This window comes from Limtongia smithiae (genome assembly GCF_038497785.1).
Source record: "Limtongia smithiae strain NRRL Y-17922 unplaced genomic scaffold V1518scaffold_1, whole genome shotgun sequence".
NCBI lineage: Eukaryota > Fungi > Ascomycota > Lipomycetes > Lipomycetales > Lipomycetaceae > Limtongia > Limtongia smithiae.
The window spans coordinates 348,912-364,747 of record NW_027117622.1 but is presented as its reverse complement, the minus strand read 5'-3'; the positions used below and the strand labels follow the sequence as shown (position 1 = coordinate 364,747).

Here is a 15,836-nt window from a genome sequence, read left to right as displayed (position 1 = left end):
CAGCGGTGGCGAGAGCAGGGCGCGACCGGCCGTGGCTGGGCACACGACACGCTAGACTGCAAGCGAGCGCACTTGCTCTGCGCACAGTCCCTGTGACGTTGTGTCGCACTATGTCGTACGCGCCACGACGCAGCTGCGGCTGCAGGTGCAGCACGCACGCGACACTTGTGCTCCGTCGCGATTGGCGCGAAATTTCGCGTGCGGGTCATGACGAAAACACGAGCCCGCCGAACGAACAGAACGCGACTCGTGCGTCGCAGCGACTCGACACAGCGCCTCGCTGTTTGTGTTGCGTCCTGCCGCTGAGCTCCTGCGTGTCTCGCTTGCTCTGTCACCTGCCTGCTCCGCTCTCGCCGCCGCCCGTCTTCTCTTCCCTCGCCGCTCCTCTTCGTCGCTCATACGAGTCCTCGCCGCTGAAAGCCTATCACACTCCGCCTGCCGCGGTTTCCTCCGCGCCGTCGCTAAGCGCCGCTCCTCCATCACAGCACGCGCCGTCCTCGTTTCCCCGGGCCGTCGCACGCGCTTTCCCGCTCTCCTGCTATCGGCCCAGCCCACTCTGCGCATCTCGATGGACCATCGCAATGCCTATCCTGGTACACAGGCCGTCGGTATGGGGATCCCGCCGGATGACCGCTACTATCGCGGTCCTGCCGGCTCTACCGCGCAACCTCCTCTGAGGCACCGCGAGTTCCCCACAAGTCCACGGCCGGCACTCGCGTCATTCCCGCTGCGTGCGCCGCCAGACGCGCCATGGCCACCCCCAGACGTGTCCCAATCTTTTCCACCGCAGCTGCAGCACTATCAGCAATATCATCCGCCACAGCGTCAGCCGCAACCTCTCTACGATCAACCGCAGAGCTATGATCAACATCAGCATTACGTTCAGCCGACGCAGCAGATACAACAGGATATCATAGCACAGAACCATCACAACAGCGGTCCGCAATTGAATCCTCATCACCAGCAGCTTCAATCAGCACCTTCGCCGCAACCTCCATCGCAGCAGCAGTACTACTACAACCAAGAGGCTCCGCCTATGTCTGCGGTCCCGCAGTCTCAGCCGCCGCGGCACTTCTCGCAGCCGTCGACTGCAACGGAGCATATGTCCTTGCCGCCACCATTACCGCCGCCACCACTACCACCGCAGTACAGACAGGGCTATGCAACTGGCAGATCCGGATCACCTTTTCGGCCCGAGTCGCCGCACGACGGACGAGCACCTCACGGTGCCCAGCACTCATACACGCCGACCTATGCACAGCCTCCTAGGCCAGAATTACCGCAACGCCAGACTGAGTCATACGAAGGACCACCAAAGCGACCGCAATTGCCATTGTCGAATACGTCGAGCTCCTTGTTTTCTCGAACATGGAACCCGCAACTGCCTCCATTGACTTCGAAATTACCATCTGAAGGTGACTCTGCACAGCGATCTCCTATGTTTCATCGCTTGTCCGAGGTCCACGAACCGCCTTCGCGATCTCACTCGGCTCTGTCACCGCAGCCGCCGCATCAGCATTCGCAGCCATTACATGCGCCCACACCGGCGCTAGTGCCGGTGCAGGCGCCAGTTACGCAACGCGACCAATCGTTGAAGGGACTGCAGCAGACACCACAGCAGCACTATCCTGGTGGCTGGAGTGGCAACCGTGTGGATGGATACTATCCCGAACAGCGGTCTCCGGTCGTTTCACCACGACCCAGCTACGCTCGTCCTATTTCGCCGAGAGGTTATGTGCAGCGGGTGCAGAGTCCTGCAGAGTATTCATATGCGCAGTCTTCTCAGCGCGCTGAGAGCCATGGCTACATAGACCTCTGTGCGCGGGAACAGCGGCAGGAATATCTACAACCGCAGATGCCGCAGCATATACGTCCCCAGCCACCGCCACCACCACCACCGCTACCACCTCAACGACAGCAGCAACGGCAATATCAACAGCAACGGCAGCAGCAGCAGCAGCAGCGTCCACCGCCGCAACAGCAGCAGCAGCAGCAGTACGACCAGCAGCCAGCCTATCGTGCGAAGACTCCTTCTGTGGTCGCCCCAACGCCTGATAGTCGACAACGTGCGTTGCAGGACCAGCAGGAGAAGCAGCGTCATCAGCAACAACTAGAGGAGTACCATCGCAAGCAACAACGCTATCACTTGGATTCTCAGTCTTCCAGCCAAAAGACCGCCGAAGAGTCGCACAAGTTGCTGCAAGAGTCATCACAGCAGCATCTAAGTGATCGATCAAGGTTCGGAATTCAATACTTCCAGCCACCGTACGATGGGCAGCACGCGCACTCTCATACTGCTTCGCCGGTTTATTCACAACCGCCCAGCGGGGCTGTGCGGTCTCCTATATACGCCCCACAACCAAACTACGCAAATGACAGAACTTTACTGCAAAACGAAAACGTTGTGCCATCGAGAGACGCGCGGCAGAGCGAAGTACAGCCAATGGGGAGCATACGGCCGGAGCGGAGTGCGGACGATGTGAGGCGCCGGACTTCAATTGCGACTCTGGTTTCGCCCAGTGTTTACTCGCCTTCTAAACCGGCTGCAGCGGATTATCCATTGCAGAATACGCCGTACGGAAACTTCGATCAGCAAGCGCCGCGAATAGTTGCTGAGTCAAGATCTGACATCCCATCGCCGGACTACATCACAACGAGCACGGCGTTTCCCAACAATGACTCGGTTCTTGTTCCACATCTTCCTGGACCTGTCGAGTCAGGCGGCTCGTCACTGACACCAGCACCTGCTCCTGGCACCGGACCTCCTCGCAAGCGCGCTCCGCGGAAACCAAAGCCCAAGGATCTAAACGCTACACAAGAGCCGTCGAATGCGGACACGAAGCCGAAACGCCGCAAGGCTTCTTCTACAGGCAGAGTTCCAACCCCAGCTAACTCGGCTTCTGGATACAGAGCCATCGCACCGGCTCCGATCACGCGGAATATCGAGAATCCTGCCGTCGCGTATTCAGCGGGGTCTCCTTCGAGTGCGTCGATCCCGCCGCCGATGTCGACGAAGCCGTTGACTCCAGTTCCTGTTGCAATACAATTGCCGCAGCAGCAATCTACGCAGCAGTACTCACTACAACAACCGCTACAGCAGTACCTGCAACAACTGCCCCCACAGCAGCAAACTCCGCAGCAACAGCCTCCCGTCCTGCAACCTTCGCAACAATACCTGGCGCAGCAGCAGGAGCCTGTACCACAGTACGGCGCTGCGTCACAATTCCCTTCTTTGGTGCAATCAGCGCTGCGGGCACCTACGCCTCTGCCAGTACCCATTGACAGCGTCGCACGGCAATCTATACAAGTTCCGCCTCCAGAGGTACAGTTAACATCACAGCCTGCTGCGATGGGTTCCATATTTAGTTCTGTTTCGTCGGTACCTGTTAGCATGGCGCCGGAGTCCGATCTGGTCGCGCCGATGGCAGTTGCGTCGATGTCTTCGTCGATGCAGGCCAAGTCTAGGCAACCGAAGCAGCAGGGACCAAAACCTCGACAGCCGAGGAAACGAAAGCAGGTCGGCGAGCCTAAGGATCATCGACCGTCGACTTCATTCACGCCGCCGATTGCTTCCGCTACACCTCCGGACTCCTTTGTTCCACCACAGGTTGTTCCTGTTGCTCCGCCACAGGTCGCTGCTGTTGTGCCATCGCCTGCACCAACCATTGAATTCATCGCGATAACGCAGATTGAACAGCCCACGCCAGCGGTGCCTTTAGTTTCGCTGTCGACTTCAGAGGATGTTTCTGCTGATGCTGTTGCAGGCGTAATTGAAGCTGCGCCGGCGTCTCCAGGGGAGGTTGTTTTACTACCGACGGACGCCCCACAGATAGAGTCGGTTTCACCGCCAGCTGTCCCGGTGCCGAGTATTACGCCGATTTCGGACAAAGAGACGGCGACATCGGTAGCAAAGATCGCGGAGAGTACGACGGTAGAACCGAAACGATCTATTTCCGAGGATGGAAGTCGTGTAGTTGTCGAACAGGTCTTGGAGTCAGAGAACGACGACGCTATGAAGATGACGGTATCGGAGACTACTATTGCAACACCTTGGAAGGAGGTGGCCACGGATGTTGTGACGTCATTACGAGTCGGTCCGGACGAGCGTGCGACATCTCTAGCTACGACGACGGCTCGAGCGTCCGAGGAACTACGGAAAGATGGTAACCCGAGTATTGCTGCCAAATCTGTTCTGACTGCACTCGACGGGCCGAAGCCGACAGAAGATCGTAAGGACCCAGTGCCATCGGCGAGTACAGATTCGCAAATCATTGAGAAAGCACCGACAGATGCTGCGCCTACTAATATCGACGTTGCGGCAGCTTCAGATGAGACTCCGGAAGTCACATTGATCAGCGAGGTTGTTGCTGAGCCCTCAGAGATCATTGCGATTATCGCCGGCTCAGTTGGAGTGATACAAGTTGATGCTGCGCCAGATATCAAGGGCAGCAAAAATGGCGAAGTTGAGATGTCCGCTGCTGCAGCTCCGCAGGAATTGAGAACCAAAGCGGGAGATGTTGAGCCATACGGCGACTCGAACAACGTTGAAGTTGCTGGGCCAGTTGAAGAGGCGACTGCGGCTGTTACAGCTTCAAACGAACTTCCCTTGGCAGTGCCATTGCAAGTGACGCTGTCTACCGCTTCAAGCGCGACAAACTCGCCGCCAGCGATGTCTACGTCGACGCTGTCCTCACTTTCGGAGTCATCGACGACAGGATCCGCGAAATCGAGCGAGGAGATGGTCGTGGCGTCGACGGATAAGGACAGCGATGCTGCGGCCGCGGATTCCGCTGCAAAGTCACCGAAGAAGCGCATGCGGATGGGACCGATGAGTACGAGCGCGCCTATCAAGGTGGTTACGGTTTCGCGACGAAGCAAAAATTTATCGAGTGAGTTAGAGGAAGATTCAGACGAGGGTACGGAAGTGTTACGAGTGTGCTATAAGAGCGGGACTAACAGATGCAGATGATGGAGATAGTGAAGACGATTTTGAGGACGAAGAAGATATATCGGACGACGAGCCATTGGTGCGCTCGGTAAAGCGACAGAAATTGTGAGTGACGACGTCGCTGATTTGAGAGGAAATTATACTAAGATATGAATGTAGCACGACTGCGAGCAGCGAAGTTGGAGACAAAGACAAGGTCGGGTCGGATGTCGAAGAGGATGATCAAGCAGATGGAGGCACGGCAGGTTCGCGGGCAAAGTCGAAGTTTGAGCACAACTTTTCGGCGGAAGGCGCGTTCGCGGAGCTGATTGCAGCGGCGAAGAATTTGAAGAAGGCGTTGGCGATATCGGCGCCGGGAACGGCAGAAGACCGGGAGACGACAACGCCGAAGAAGACTCTGGACTTTGTGGAAGTTGCGTTGAACAACGGGCGCGAGCATATTCTGGAGCTGAAGCCGACGCGGGACAAGCGGGAACTCGGCCGGAAGATGTGGCTGCGGAACGTGCTGAAGGGCCGTGCTGAGCTGTCATCGAAGCACGACAACCACATATTGCGTCTGCGACAATGGCTGAAGTGGTGGTGGACGGATCTCGCGGCGCGGCACTCAGAGAACCAGCTACACGGTTCGTGGGGCAAGCGCACGCAGATCTCGCGGGCGTGGCAAGCGCAGTACGACGTGTCAGCGAGCATTGTGCACGCACGGCTGCGACAGTGTGAGCGGGTTTACGAGCTGCAATACCGATGCGGTTGGCCGGCGCTGGTGCTGGCGACGATGGCGACGCCGGCGGTCGGGCCAACCCAGCGGATGCGCAAGTCGCACATCGAGCGTGGCTGCGATGCGACGCAGATTGCGCAGCGAGACTGGTTCGCGTTCATCACGCTCGCAGAGTCGCGGATGGAGGAGATCCGCGAAATTGTGGTTTCGCAGTGCGGATACGACGGAGTGCGGCGGATCATCGAGCGCGCGGCCGCGCTAAAGCCGAACTCGCTACAGGAGCTGGCGCTGTTTCCGCCGTATAAGTTTGCAGAGGACGAGGATACGATTTTCGTGATTCCACGGTCGTCGAAGGAGGCGGCGGCGTCGCTGCGGAACTACAGCAAGGTGTCGTTTGAGCGACGGCGGAAGGCGATTAAGAAACGTTGAGTGATATAGCATGCTTTCAGGCGTCTGTTTTGTTTGTTTATCGGCTGTTTGTACTATGTGTTTGCTATACAGAGACCGAGTAATATATGATTGAAGTGGATGGGTTTATGATTACACACTATTGCAAATGCTGGCAGAAGGGGAGAAGACGCTTGTAAATCGTGCGGACGAACACCGCAGGGATCGGTGCGATTTCAGGCGTGCGCACGCGAAGGGCTGCGCGCAGAGGCGCGGCTCCGTGCGCAGCGAGCGCACCGTCCAACACGCACGCGCGGCAGGTCTGCAATTTCGCGTGGCAGCCAGGTGGCTGGACTGCGCAAAGCTCACTGCTATACGAGAAGTACTGAGGACGGCCGGGCTGCTTCCGCCGATGGGAAACTGCCGGCTGTGACTGGCCAGCGCTCACGGCAAGCGCAGCATATGGGCACGTCTCTTGTCGCGGAGGCCAGAAACCGGCATAAACAACTCCTTGCCTTCTAGCGCGCCCTCCAGCGCCAGACGCCAGTGCACCCGCGGTCCCCGGGAAGCAGGACAGACAAGCCAGCTGCGCCTTTCGCGCCTCCCGCCCCCCCAACAGAGGGCGCCGGAATCGGACGGCACAGTGCGCGCGCTGGCCTTGAAGCAGCCTAGTGCGACACGCCCTCGACACAGGGCGGCCAGGACGACATGCCTACGCCGCCGCCGCGGCCGCGCGCGGCACTAATATTCGCGCGCTCCAGCCGTGGTGACAGCGACGGAATTCTGTGGCAGCTTCCTTTTCTATCGCGGCCATCCCGCTGGCTTGTCAAAGTCGTCGCCGAAGCGCGTGTCACCAGCAGCGCCGACCGCGCCGGAATCGAGGAGTTCGAGGTGCCCCTTATAGCTGCACTCCCCGCCCCCTTGCTGCCCCACTTCTCCCCTCGACGCGCACAGCCCGGTGTGATATATCACACACGCCACACCACCCGACAGCGCTTCATAGCTCGCTCGACATAAACCATGCGCCACGTGTGCGGCCCGCCCGCTGGTTTCATTCTCCCCAGGTTATTCTCTGTGCCCGCTCCCGTTTCGCCCGCGTTGCATTTCCGGCGCAGAGTTAGTTATCTGTTGAAACTACCGAAACTACACAGTGATTTGTTAATTATTCTAGTTGACAGCAGTCTGTTGCCTCCGCTCTTCTGCTGAGCACTGTTCTGCAGACAGATACGAGGGCTCCTCGCGCGTGACTGTCCCCGGCAACTCTTTCTGTTCCTTCGGAAAGCGGCCGGTGCATGCGAACAGCCATGCCGATGTGTCTCCGAGTGCCAAAAGTCGCCGGTAGAGAGACACAGACTACATATCTGGTGACGTTTGAATACAGATGCCCATGCTACTGGATCCAAACGTTGTGTGAAGCTCCTGCTTGGCTGAGATCTTCTCGTCGTATTATTTCTGGCTGCGAAGCCTAATCATCATACAGAGAAGGAAATATCAAAGTACAGTAGTAAGACAAAACCTTGATGGCGAAAACACCGCAAGCAGATGTGGAGATCAAAGCACGCCATATGAGTGTCTTGTAACAGTAGCACGACGGCGGTGAGACGCGCTACAACACGTCGACAACATCCTCTTCATGTACGAGACGTGTAGCACACAAGCAAAACGCTAGCCAGCTCACTACTCTCCTCACTCGTCTTGCCGAGTTCGAAGCAACTTCAGCAGATCTCATGTCCCACGCGGTCTGTACCGGCGGCATGTAGGCATGTTGCAAGCCTGATAGACTTGCGAACGAGAGCTAACGGCTGCGCCTAAAAATGTCAAGCACAAACCCCACACTCCGCCCCGCACTGAGCCACTGTGCGTGTCCCGTCTGGGTAGCGTTTCAAGTTGGCTTGAATATGCAGGTTTATTTGGTGGTTAGCTGGGAATACCTACGACTGTATAACCCCGTACTGTAGTATGAATAGTGTATGTATTGGTGTGTGTCCGGCAGGGTGCCAAAACTCCAATCTTGGCATACGCGTGGTGTGTGTATGTGGGATCGCGCAGCCTTCAAGGTCATTCGTTATTGAGCAAGTCGCGCGCTTGCCCAGCTGAACAGATTTTGTGAGGGCGAAAGTCCCACGACAAGATAACAATTACTAATTGCCCCGCTGGGGTAGAGACTATGATATACCCGCAACTCTTAAGGCTGGAAGACTGGAAGGGCGCCTCAGGTCTCGTGCCGGTTACGTCTGAGCCAGATACTCTACGACCAATCACGACGAATCATCTTCAGGATTACCGGATCGAAGAACCAAATGTCTACTCTAGCAGTCATCTTCGTTCGAGTTCTGGGGCAGCTTCGCATATCATCATGTCCAAACACTCCTGCATGTCCTCATTTGCTGAAGTCTGAATATACGCAACCGCAAAACGCATCGGGCCCTGCACTGTACCTCAAGAAAACCCTACTACTACAGCTTAGAAATTACCTACGCACTTCAAGCCTCATGCTGTAGTCCCAAATCCCAATTGCACAAACTGTATGCGAGGATGGTTGTTGCTAAGTGTGTGCTGACTAGGGTATCTGAATTCCTCTTCACATTGGCACTATGACGAGTACATATCTGCGAGATTGATCAGGTCATCATAACTAATTTCTGGACTTGTACACTTCTTGGAGGCCTAAGAGCGAGAAAATCGTCAGTGCAGCTATGTGCGGCCAGTGGACTTCGGTGCGTGCAGGGACACGCGAGAGCTCGAAAGTTACAGCTCAACTGCGCCACAAGCTGGCCGTACTGCTTCGCCTGAGCCGCATGCTTCCAGATCATGAATCGACGTCTCCCTGCCGAACAAAGTCTTCACTCACAATTATCAAATCTTGTATTAGACAACCACATACCTCCTCTCATCTGCCTTCCGCCACGCATAGTTTTCGCAATAGAAAATTTTTATGTATCCAACTGCAAACAGCGCAATGATGAATAACAAACAGATAACACAAACTAATAGTAATTATCTCGCGCAAAATTATATGTCATGACGCCCGCGCCACTCACTCGTTCACTGGTCATCTCCTCTCTCGCTCTCGCTTGTATAGTTTTATGTACACATTAGCTTTCCTGCAAAGTCCCTTCCCACGCAAAGCCACCTTTGTCGCAATTCAAAAAATAAAAAAAAAACCATATATCAAGAAAAACATGTAGTTAGATCCAAAAAAAAAAATAGACGAGAGAGCCGGTCTCCCAGTCCGGGATCACAGAGAATCGAAGAAACAACACAAACGTGTTGTATTTTTGCTTTTTTAAAACACCTTCACGTCCGTGAAACTCTCTCGCTTCGAGGTTTCCGCGCTGCTCATGCTCGTCTCCGACGTAGTCTCGGTAGTCGCGGCGGTGGTCGTCGACGTAGGCGAGCTCGCAGCGGCGGACACTGCCGCAGGACCAGGTGAGGAAGACGACGCGGCAGGCACCGCAACCGGCACCGCGACTGGCGGCGTGGCTGGCTCGAACGGGCTGATATCCGCAGGCTCCTCCGGGATCATCGCGACTTTTTCGGATCGCGCGCTGTCGGTGACAAGCGATGCGCGCTTGGTCTCGGTATCCACGACGATCGCGGAGTCGTCGCTGTCCTTGGTCGCGCCGCCGGACGACTTCACAAATATAAGGTCTGGGAAGCTGATCATCGTGCGCAGCATAGCCTGGATCAAGCCGAATTCGGAAGACATCGACACAGTGTTGGTGCTCGGCAGCATACACATCGAGAACACGATCGCGAGGTTGACAGCGTGCATTTTGTTCACATCACCGTATTTCGAGACCCTGTAGCACACTGTAAGCCATCTCCTCTACCACGCAGGAATCCACTAAAATCACTTACACAGCCAAATGATCAATCAACCGCTTCAGCAAAAAGTAGTTGTACATTGGCAGCCGCTTGACCATATCTGCAAACTCTTTAATCTGCTCTTTCTCTTCCGAGATCTTAGAGATCTTGGTAAACTCCGGGAACAACGCCTCGGTGAGAATCGGCTCCGGCATCTCGCGGAAGTACAGCTTCAGGCAGCCTGCGACAATATTGATATCCGACCATCGCTCATCCGACATGTCAACAGTCGCGCCGGAATCGAATTCCTGCTTCAGGGCCCGCATTGCGACAAGCGAGCCGGGCACACGGTAGATGCCGATCTCCTCCAGACCTGTCCGCGCTGTTAGCATCTCTCCTAGCTTCCCGACCACAAAACAGACTCACCTCTGCTCTCAATCCAATCAAGCATCACCATAACAACCATCGGAATCAACCGCTTCTCCCGCCGACACACATCCGAAACTGGTACGCCAAACACTTCACTCCGTTAATATACACCCATTCACAGCACTTGCAAATAACATACCTCTAGTAGCCGCATACTCGTCGACGATCATGATCGACTCCGGCTTCGCAATCTTCTCACTCATACCGGGCACCGCGGCCTGCAGTGCCCGAATCCATTCCTTCATATCCTCCGCACACGTCGCCTGGAATCTAAACTCCATGCCGTCTTCGCCGGACACGACAAACATCGACGGCACATGTCCGTCGGTCGGAATCGTTACCTGCGCGTTCGCAAGGTTGATAGTCCACACCGGCTTCACCGTTCGCATGTCGAAGTTCGCCGCCTCAGGCAGATCTGATAACGACACAGTGCGTCCTGTGGGCCCGTGAGACACGCCGGGGGTCATTGCAAGCGCCATGGAAATCGGCCGCATCGACCGGAACAAGTCGCCAAATCGCGACTTGTTCTTCTGTGTCTGCACGGTCGCCGCCTTCCGGGTCTGCACCACGCGCGTCTGTTCCCGAACCATCCGTTCCAGAATCTCCACTTGTCGACTGTCACGCCGAATCTTCTCGATCTCCTGCTGTACCAGAATCTGGAATGGCTTGCCAATTTTGTTGATCTTGAACGCGCTCTCCTTGCCTTCCTTCGCCGCAGTCTCCTTAAGCTGCCGACGGTCAAAGTTGAGGGTAGCCAGCTCAGACGTGAGAAGCGACGCCGCGACCTCCTGGCCGACCGACTCGTCGCGGTGCTGCGACAGCTCAATGTCGACGATGTTGCTCAAGAAGTTGTAGATATACCGCGGCTTATCAAAGTTGACCATGGCTGGGTTATCCAGCGACATGTTCGGGAAGAAGCAAATAATCTCGAAAATCCGCTCAAAAATCCAGCCCATGCATGGCGTCAATGTCTTCGGCGTCGAGGACTCGATACCCGAACCAACCGTCGACGAGTGCATCTGGCTCTTCTCGTCCGTCGGCAGCGTCGGAATAATGCTCTCCAAGGTATCGACCCGGTTCACGTCCTTGCCGAGCTCGCGTGCGGCCATGACCCAGCAAATCTTGTAATACCGGCTTTCAGGCCGCACAATCGCTGCCGCGACGGCAGTCTCGATCATTGACGGAATCAGCGTCTCCTCGCTAAAGTCGCCGTCCTTGAGATGGTAACCGATCACGCTCATGCGCTGTCTGCAGTGCGCGATGATGGTCAGCAGGGTCACCATGCGCTTGATGCGCTGCGGGCGCTTGATGGCGCGGTCCAGCAGCTGTGACACAAGCCAGTGCACAAAGTTCATGCGGAACGCAAACAGTTTCTTGACCGGCTTGGGAAACTTTGCAATCATCAGTTCGTCAGAGTTGAAGCTGCGTAGCGACGCGCAATAAGTAAAAACGTCCTGAATAATAACCTCGTCCTCCGCAGTAGACGCAGATGCAGTCGAGTACATCTTCAACGGATCCAGCGTTTGCATGGCAAACATCTCCTGCACAGTAATCCAGTCCTTCAACGTGATCTGTCTGAACAAAATGCTGATCACGCGATCTACGGCGTTACAGAATTTCTCAATACTACCGATATTGCTCTCCGGGAACTTCAATGGCGAGCTCGTCGGTGTTGGCACGTACGGCCACGGCGAGGCATCGACCGGGCGATACGACTTCTTCGCAAAAGTTTTGCGCAGTTTGCGTGTGAGCATCTCGAAGCTGTCGGCAAAGACCTTGAGATCTTCGTAATCCTTTCCACGTTCCTTCCACTTGAGCGATTCCTGGTCGATGAGAAGCAAGAAATCCAAGAATGCGTCGCGCAGATGTGCGCCACTTAGGAGATCAGAGTAGTAATCGGCCATCCACAGATTGCACGCCTCCAACACGCCGATATGAATCTTCGCAAGGGACACCCAGTCAATGCTCCGATCGTCAGAATCGTCCAAGACTTGGTTCCAGATAGGAAAGATCTTCTCGGACTCCTTGTTTGGCGAGGACAGCGAAATGGCAGCCGACTTTGCGCCGATAAACCGTCTGCGCAAGGCGTCCAGCAAGATGTAAGGCGATGAGAAGTTCCGGTAGGAGGACAAAAAAGCGGCGGTGTAAGCGTCCATGTCCATGTGTAACACAGAGGGTCCGACCTTCAGAAGATCGTCAGCGTTGACAATCTCGGTGAAGTCCTCGGTACCCAGAACCAGAATATCGACAAGTCTATCAAACACGGCGGCCTTGGGCACTACGGTGATCGGGCTCGGCATGGGAATCGCGCTGTCGAAATCATCCTCAAACTGCGCGTCCGCGGGAAGAAGCTGCGCCGACAAGCGTCGCGAGTTATTCGAAGCAGGCGGGTTCTCAATCACGCTCGACAGTCGCGAGCCGCCGCCGTCGTCGTTGTCGCCCTTGAACGACTTCAAAACCATCTCACGGCGAACGTGATACAGGTCCACGCCCAAATTCAACACATCGCGGCCGCTGCGGAAAATGAAGTTCGAATCCGGACTGCCAAAAGCGATGAAACGACTGCGGCTTGCCGAGTCCAGGTCGGGGTATCCGGTGACGTTGATCTGCGGGCCGGTGCGAGACACCGGGAACGAGTTGACTCTGCGAAGAGGACGAGCGCCGTTGACAGCTTTCTGTACCGACGGCGAGCGACGGGGGTCAGCAAGTGAATCGGAAGTGGAGCTGGTCTTGAGCGACGACGTCTTCTTGTTGTACAGTAGTCCGCCGACTTCCATCAGATCACGCTGCGCAAAGAGCTTGTAAGAAGGAAGAACCTCGGTGAACAGGATGGAGGGGTAGGAGCCAGTAGAGAGAGTCGGCTTCTGCATGATGTACTGTTGATGGTATACTCCGGATGTCGGGGGTTCGCACTCGAGGGACATCTCCATCAACGCCTGGGGCGTGAGTGGCGGCGCGTTCATGTGCGAGTCGTAGAGGCGGTAGATGCACTCCTGCAGAGCGGGAATCGCGGATTCCAACTTGGGCGCGGTCTCAGCGTTCTGGATGGTCGAGAGATAGGTTGTCCATCGGTTGAGCGAATTCTGGATGCTGCTGAGCTCATCGCGCGAGGCGGGGATCCAGATCGCGTCCTTGTTGACTTCGGCCATCTTGGCAAAGTAGTGTACGCCTACGTCACCAAAGAAGGGAACGACGCACTCCTTGCGATAGGTGCGACCGATGCCGACGGGAGCAAAGATGTGGGAACTCTCGCGATGGGAGAGGCCCTCGCTGCGGATCGAGCGGCGGTCGAGATCGATAATCACATCTGCCCAGTCGCGACCGATGAGCTCGATCAGCTCGTTGGAGACCAGCGCCCAGGTGTCCTCGAGACGGCTGATGGCAGGCGAGCAGATAGTGCTGGCGATAGCCAGCCAGCTCACCATGTCGCCACGCTGCTTCAAGATGTTTCCGAGAGCAATCCAGCGAGCTAGTATGTTTGCGCGGAAGGTGGTGATCGTACCGGCAGCGCCGAGAGCGGGCTTGAAGAGGTGGTTTACCAAGAGGGTACCGAGGAAGTGAGGGTGCATGGACGTGGAAACGAGGGGGTTCTTGCGACTGAAGCCGTATTTCACGCCGTAGAGAAGGGAGAAGTCGTATACTGGGTTCCAGAAGCGGAAGATCTTGAGATCGAATAGGTGCACTTGGGAGGCAAAGACCTGGAGATCCATGTGCAGGAACGACGCGGCAGAGATCCCGGTGCGGTAAGTCTGGAACATGTTCTCGATCGAACTCTCTGTCTTGCTGTTAGAACGCTGAAGAGTGTGAGTAGCTCCACGATACGTACTCGGCAGGTTAGGCTGCGCGACAGGGTAAAAACGCAGGAGGCCTAGCAAGAGCGCCCTTCGGTCGATGATGGCGAGCTTGAGCACCTCGCGCTTCTCGGGAACGACGTACTCGAGCAGGATCTGGACGGAGGCGTAGAGCGCGCCGTCGAGAAGCAGCGAGCTGAGACGCTCGTGAACGAGGGTGAGGATCACGATGACACGGTCGGAACACTCTTCGCTGATGGCGGCAAGCTTGGTGAGCATGTCGAAGACGAGGTAGATGTCCATGAGGGCGGGGAGGATGAGGATGACGTCCTTGGAGAACTCAACGTCGTCGCCGTAGATGACCTCGTGGCAGATGGCCTCGAGCGTGCCGGAGACGACGGTGCCGTCCTCGTCGACAATGAGTTCGGGGTGGCGGGAGGTCGAGAGATGGCTCAGATCCGCGAATGCTGGGTTTGTCAGTAGGACGTCCGGCGAAGAGGCGACAGGAAACTCACGGGAGTCTGCAAGACCACGGCTCTGCAGCGCGTCGATGTGCTCGACTGTGGTGCCGAGGCACTCCGCAGGCGGCTTGTACAGGTACAGCTTGTTCTCCTTTAGCACGGCGCGTTTGAGACGCAGGAGCTGGCGGTTGGAAGGAGTGTTGTGTCGCGCGTAGGCCTCGGCGAAGTTGAGCCATCCGAACCGCTTGATGTGGGTGAGCGATGGCGAGGACGAATCGACCGGCTCGATGATCGTGGACTGCGTGACGCTCGAGAAGGACGGCCGGTGCGTGCTCTCGCTGTGTCTCGCGCCGTCGCCGTCAAAGTTCTTGCGCAAGGGCGAGCGGATCGGCGGGGAGACGATGGTCGTCGCAATGGAGTCGGACGGCTGCAGCAACGACGACTCGTCGGGACCGGTGGTGCGCGGGGAAGGGGGGACCGGGGCGATGCTGGGCGAGGTGCCTGCAATTAAAGGGGTAGCCTGCTCGCGGTAGTCCGTGGTCTGCTCGCGGCGGTACTTGTTGAAGAGGCGGAGCGGGTGCGTGCTGCGGTGCGACGAGGAGAGGGAGGTGCCAGGGACAGCTGTGGTGGCGGTCGACGTGGACGAGTCAGTGGAGGCGACGGAGGCGAGGGAGCGGATGGAGACGGCGGAAGACGAGACGCCCTCGGAGCGGGTGCTGCTGAGGACGAGCGGCGTCTCGCGGCCGACGTCGACGATGTTGCCAGAGGAAGGGGACTGAGCGAGCGCGGGACCGAGGGCGGCCGCGGCCGACATGGCTGCGGGCATGGAGGGCGACGGGACCAGTGCGGGGGTGGAGGAGCCGGTGGACGGGGGTGGACGCGGGGCACGGAAAGGCTCGTAGGCGGCGGCGCCCTGCTGCGGAGAGAGGCCGAGTGCGTTTGCCTGGCTGCGGTCGCTCTGGAACTGGCGACGTGACTGTGGGGACGGTGCCGGCTGGGGCTGCTTCGCGAAGCTGCCCCACTTCATGGCAGACCGGGGGGGGTGCGAGGGGGGGTTAATGCGCGAACGCGGAGGCAGTCAGGGGCGGGATACGGAGCGGGTCGTGAGCGGCGCGGCGGCGGCGGACGCGGAGGTGCGGAGGAGCGCGGACGGGGAGGGCGGGCGGACGCAGAGGCAGAGCGCGGGCGACGCGGGGAGGGCGGGAAGAAGAGGGCGAGGAGGGCGACGGAGCTGTTCGTCTTCTTCAGCGCCGGGGGGTTGAGACGAAGCGCAGCAAAGAAAGGAGTAGTGCCGCTTG

The 15,836-nt window shown here is 57.2% G+C and overlaps 2 protein-coding genes across 2 annotated transcripts; one reads left to right on the top strand and one right to left on the bottom strand.

Moving 5' to 3' along the window:
• Positions 1-390: 390 nt before the first annotated feature.
• Positions 391-5,229, top strand: V1518DRAFT_8766 (uncharacterized protein). Its single transcript, XM_066906701.1, has 2 exons — positions 391-5,053; positions 5,108-5,229. The coding sequence occupies exon 1, from the start codon at positions 569-571 to the stop codon at positions 4,967-4,969; it is 4,401 nt and encodes a 1,466-aa protein (XP_066761785.1). The 5' UTR covers positions 391-568; the 3' UTR covers positions 4,970-5,053; positions 5,108-5,229.
• Positions 5,230-9,178: 3,949 nt separating this feature from the next.
• Positions 9,179-15,835, bottom strand: V1518DRAFT_8378 (uncharacterized protein). Its single transcript, XM_066906688.1, has 6 exons — positions 14,593-15,835; positions 14,113-14,544; positions 10,426-14,061; positions 10,284-10,376; positions 9,912-10,230; positions 9,179-9,853 (listed from the first exon to the last, which is right to left on the bottom strand). Exons 1-6 carry the CDS (start codon positions 15,563-15,565, stop codon positions 9,337-9,339), a joined length of 5,970 nt encoding a protein of 1,989 aa, XP_066761784.1. The 5' UTR covers positions 15,566-15,835; the 3' UTR covers positions 9,179-9,336.
• Between the last annotated feature and the right edge of the window lies 1 nt (position 15,836).